This window comes from Verticillium alfalfae, genomic scaffold (genome assembly GCF_000150825.1).
Source record: "Verticillium alfalfae VaMs.102 supercont1.19 genomic scaffold, whole genome shotgun sequence".
NCBI lineage: Eukaryota > Fungi > Ascomycota > Sordariomycetes > Glomerellales > Plectosphaerellaceae > Verticillium > Verticillium alfalfae.
Window position 1 is genome coordinate 161057 of NW_003315020.1, and position 4581 is coordinate 165637.

Here is a 4581-nt window from a genome sequence, read left to right on the forward strand (position 1 = left end):
GAGGGACAGGCGAGCGTTGGGAAGCCAAGAGGCTTGAGTTGAAGGATTCGGTGATGATGGACATGATGTGCGGGGGCAAGGGTGCGGCATACCGCTTTGGTTCAGTGCTAGAGGGGTCAGCGAATCTAGTACTGTATGTGACAGGCGCTTATCAAAAACCTGATCTCCGGGTGATAGGGAGTCGTCCAAGTCGGGGTAATCGTTGGTGTTTGGTGTTGGCGGTGCGGCAGTGCGGTCCCGGGGGAGGATGAACAATGCGTGGGAAGGGAAGAGGATGCCGCTGGGATGGTCGCCTTTACGTGGCCGACAGCACCTACGGAGTCGCCTCCCGAGCTCGTGATGCCTCCGACGGACGCTTGATCCAGCAGAGCATGCAAGCCAAGTCGGGGCAATCTATGCCGGTTTCCCTTCGTCTCGTTAGTAACGCCGGCTTGCCAAGAAGAGACAAACGTCTGTCTTACCGATAGAGGGGACAGACTGGCAAGGGGCAACGGCTGACGGCTGGCTTGGTGCCGGGCTTCGCTGCGTCGCCCTGTGTGCCAGCAGGTCGTCCAACTTCCCTGGCCGTCTTCCGGGTCTCCTTCACAGAGCCAGTGACGCCGTCGCCAGTTTGTTTGTCATGGGTTGTGGGCATGTTTGGGGTCTGAGACGGGGCGATGGAAATGGGTAGATGGCCTCAACACAAGCAAGCCCGCCACTGGAATTCCAGAACGCCTTGTCGATTCGCTATCAGGACGGTCACGTGTGGTGGGAGAAGCCGTGACAGGTAAGCTACATGTAGTGGACCCTAGCCGACCCTGAGAGCTAGCCAGTCTTCTGGTGGCCCGAAAGTTGGCCCTCACAGCTGTGGGCATGCCAAAGGCGCTCCGAAGGCGGTTTGGGTCACGCTCTCCCCTGGCGACATCGGCGCAGCGAGGAACGGCAGGGCATGGGCAGCGTGTGCAAATATCACTCGCCTCAATGCCGTCGCGGGCTCGTGCACATGGTGATCGGTCGTGTCCTCGGAGACACTGGGATCCCGCACAGGTACCACCAGGCCTCAACGCGTACGGACGCGTCGATACTAGTGGGGCTCAGGGCGCTATAACCATCCCAGGGCGCGGCCAGTGGTGCACTCCGCAATCCGCAATTGATACGACAATTGACGTCCAAGCGCGTCAGAGTCGCGTCGAGGCCCATTGGCTTATGTCATCAACTCACCTTGATGACCTTGCCGCCCAATCAAAAGTTTCAACATCACGTACGTCCCTTGCCAAAGCAATTCAAAACAATCCTGTCTAATTCTCTGGCCAGGCTTTCATTCACATCTACCAATGCTCTCCTGCACCTCCATCAACATTTATTATGGAAGAAGAACTAGCAAGTCTGCGACAGCAACTTCGGGAAGAACAACGCCGACGCGAAGAAGAGCAACGGCGACGCGAAGAAGCCGAGGGTCGTATTTTGGAGGAGCAACGGCGACGCGAAGAAGAGCAACGGCGACGCGAAGAGGCTGAAGAGCTTGCGAGACCGCTGGCACTTGAGAAGTATCTGGAGGCTTGTCACTCGCTCAATCATGCGATTCAGGTGGTGACCGACCGTTCATTGACCACTCAAGGCGACACCACGAACCCCACCGGTCGGATTTTCCCTAGCCGAATCATCCCCTGGGACGACTTCGCGACGAAACAAGAGGAGACCTGGGATCAACTCTCTGCCGGCCAGTCGTTCGCCTCCCACTCCGCATTCCCATCCCGTCATCAGCTGGAATACGTCAGGTCCTTGCTCAAGCCCATTAGCAGTGAGATTGGGCTCCGGGACTTTGAACGTGATGTTGTCGAAAATGCTGTTCAGAAACTGGTTGACGAGGCATACAGGGATCCCCGACTGCGAACCGCTCTCAGTCTCCAGGGAACCGTGACCTTCGAGAGCCATACGAATCTTGGGCGGACCGACGACCCCATCTCTGCGCCTATGGAGCACATGTCCATTGGCGAAGGTCACGCTGCTGCCGCAGCTTCGGCCCCGAGACCGCCGGCTCCTAAGCCCCGTCGTAGGGCGAGGGGAAAAGGCAACCGGGCGGACCAATTCTGCATATACAGGACTTCGGACGGTCGAAACATCCCCGCCCTCGCGATCGAGTACAAGGCACCGCACAAGCTGAGCACCGACGAGGTTGTGACGGGCCTGGAGTCGGAGATCCAGCCGGCACGAGACGTGATCAACAAGGACGGCGAGGGCTTCTCGTTTGCATCGAGGTCGCTCGCCGCCGCCGTCATCACTCAGCTCTTCTCCTACATGATCGGCAAGGGCATTCAGTACGGATACGTATGCACGGGGGAGACGTTCATCTTCCTCTACATTCCGGACGATCCCACGATTGTCTACTACTCCGTATGTGTGCCGAACGTGGACGTCCTGGATGACGACGAGAATAGGCTCCACCGCACGGCCGCTGCGCAGGTCTTCGCCTTCATTCTCCGGGCCCTCTGCGCGACACCGCCCCCTCTGTCCTGGCACGACGCGGCCGCCGGCCTAGATACCTGGGCGGTGGAGTACGACGATGTGCTGAGGAATATCCCCGAAACGATGCGCAAGGACAAGGGGCCTCGCGCGTCTCCTTACAAACCCCAGCGGTGGCGTGGCTTCAAGCGGTCGCCCATTCAAACCCGTTCTCGTTGCCAGCCACCGCATGAACTCATCGACGGTCGAGGCGATGACGATGACGAAGAAGCTCCTCCTTCCCCCACTCCGAAGCGACCGAGCCGTTCCAAGGATAAGGCGACCATGTTGTCCGCAGGGGCAGACTCGGGCAGTAAACGAAAGCAACCCAGCGGAGGAAACCGGCAGCACGGCCAAATGACGCAACAGAAAATACAGGACCGACCGTTCTGCACCCAACGATGCCTGCTGGGATTAGCGTCCGATGGCCCGATGGACGAGAGCTGCCCCAATTTTGGGGATCACGGATCCCAACATATCAGCCGACTAGAGTTTCTTCGTCTCATCCGTGCTCAGCTGGCCAAAGACCGTGGCCCCGATGCGGACTGCATTCCCCTCTACATGTCGGGGTCAGTCGGGTCGCTCTTCAAGGTGCGACTTTCGTCCCACGGCTACACGCTCGTTGCCAAAGGCGTGGAGGGTCTCGATCTTGTCTTGCTGCGGCACGAGAACGACATGTATGATCGAGTCAGGGCCATCCAGGGAAAGCACGTCCCGGTATGCCTCGGCAGGATAGAGCTGATCCTCCCGTATTACTATGACAGCGGTGTTTTTGAGCACTTCCTGTTCCTCAGTTGGGCCGGGCGACCTGTGTTCGAGTGCTGCGACCAAACCGGCAGACAAGCAGTCGTCGACGCGGTCACTGCAGCCTTTACGGAGATACACAAGTTGAAAGTTCTCCATCGCGACGGAAAACCTCGCAACGTTTTATATGATGCGGGCAGTAGCCAGATCATGATCGTAGATTTCGAGCGGGCGGAGCTTCGCAACCGTCAACCTCTCGGCCCGATCAGCCTGAATGGCCAGCCTCGCAAGAGGAAGCGAAAGGCAGTGAAGACGAACGGAAGCGATCCTTCGCGATGGAGTTGCGATCCGTGGTAGAGTGCGTCTCGGGGCTGGCATATCGAGTGAAGGTTGGAGACAATGCTACCCGAAATGCTCGCTCAGCCGCGACCAAGGACTCTCTGAACTGCGCGGTCCCATCACCAAGGTCAGGTCCCGCAGCGGATCAGGAGTCAATAGGTTGTGCAGCACATGGACTGACTGTGCAATGAAACATGACGATAACAAGGCGTAGGCTACGCCATCTTCTGGCTACCGGCGCCGTCGCGTTTAGAAGGACATCGCACAAATTGAACCGAGACGGGTCTGCCCTTTATAGGCGCCGGGTGCCTAGAAAGACGAGTCCGGCCATTATCCTTGGCGGCAAGAGACTGCGCTAGACAGGATTCGTGCTACGAGAGGACGGTTTTGCATATCGTCGGGACGCTGTGCTGGCCGGAATCCGTGGATATCCGCCTTGGTGGCCGGAAGCTGTGCTGGCTGGAAGCTGCGCTGGCCAGAAACTGTGGTGGCGAGGGATCGTGTTGGCCAGAATTCGTGCCACCAAGGGACGATTTCGGGATATCCGCCTTGGTGGCCGGAAGCTGTGCTGGCTGGAAGCTGCGCTGGCCAGAAACTGTGGTGGCGAGGGATCGTGTTGGCCAGAATTCGTGCCACCAAGGACGATTTCGGATATCGTCCTTTGGTAGCCTGACGTTACGCTGGCTGGAAGCTGTGCTGGCCAGGAGTTGTGCTGGCTGGGGGCCGTGATGGCGGCCAATCGCGACCACCGTCTTTGGTGGCCAGAACAAGCTGCGCCGGCTGGAAACCACGGTGGTAAGGATTCGCGCCAGCAGGGGACGATTTCGGATCAGGGACAATTTGGGCCTGGCAACCGGAAGTGGGCTGACCAGAAATCTTGCTGGCAAGGGATCGCGCCAATAGAACAGTTCTTTTCCATCTTTGACGAGATGCTGCAATGTGCCTCGACTCGTCATTCAGACTACCTAAGTGGATGGGAGCTTCCTAGGGACCATTGCCCCGTGCACTGGCGTATGG

General features: G+C 58.5%; 1 protein-coding gene across 1 annotated transcript; it reads left to right on the forward strand.

The window, feature by feature from the left end:
- Positions 1-1344: 1344 nt before the first annotated feature.
- VDBG_10141 (conserved hypothetical protein) lies at positions 1345-3582 on the forward strand (the record flags this gene model as incomplete). The annotated part of the gene is made up of 1 exon (XM_002999636.1): positions 1345-3582. The coding sequence occupies one exon, from the start codon at positions 1345-1347 to the stop codon at positions 3580-3582; it is 2238 nt and encodes a 745-aa protein (XP_002999682.1).
- Between the last annotated feature and the right edge of the window lie 999 nt (positions 3583-4581).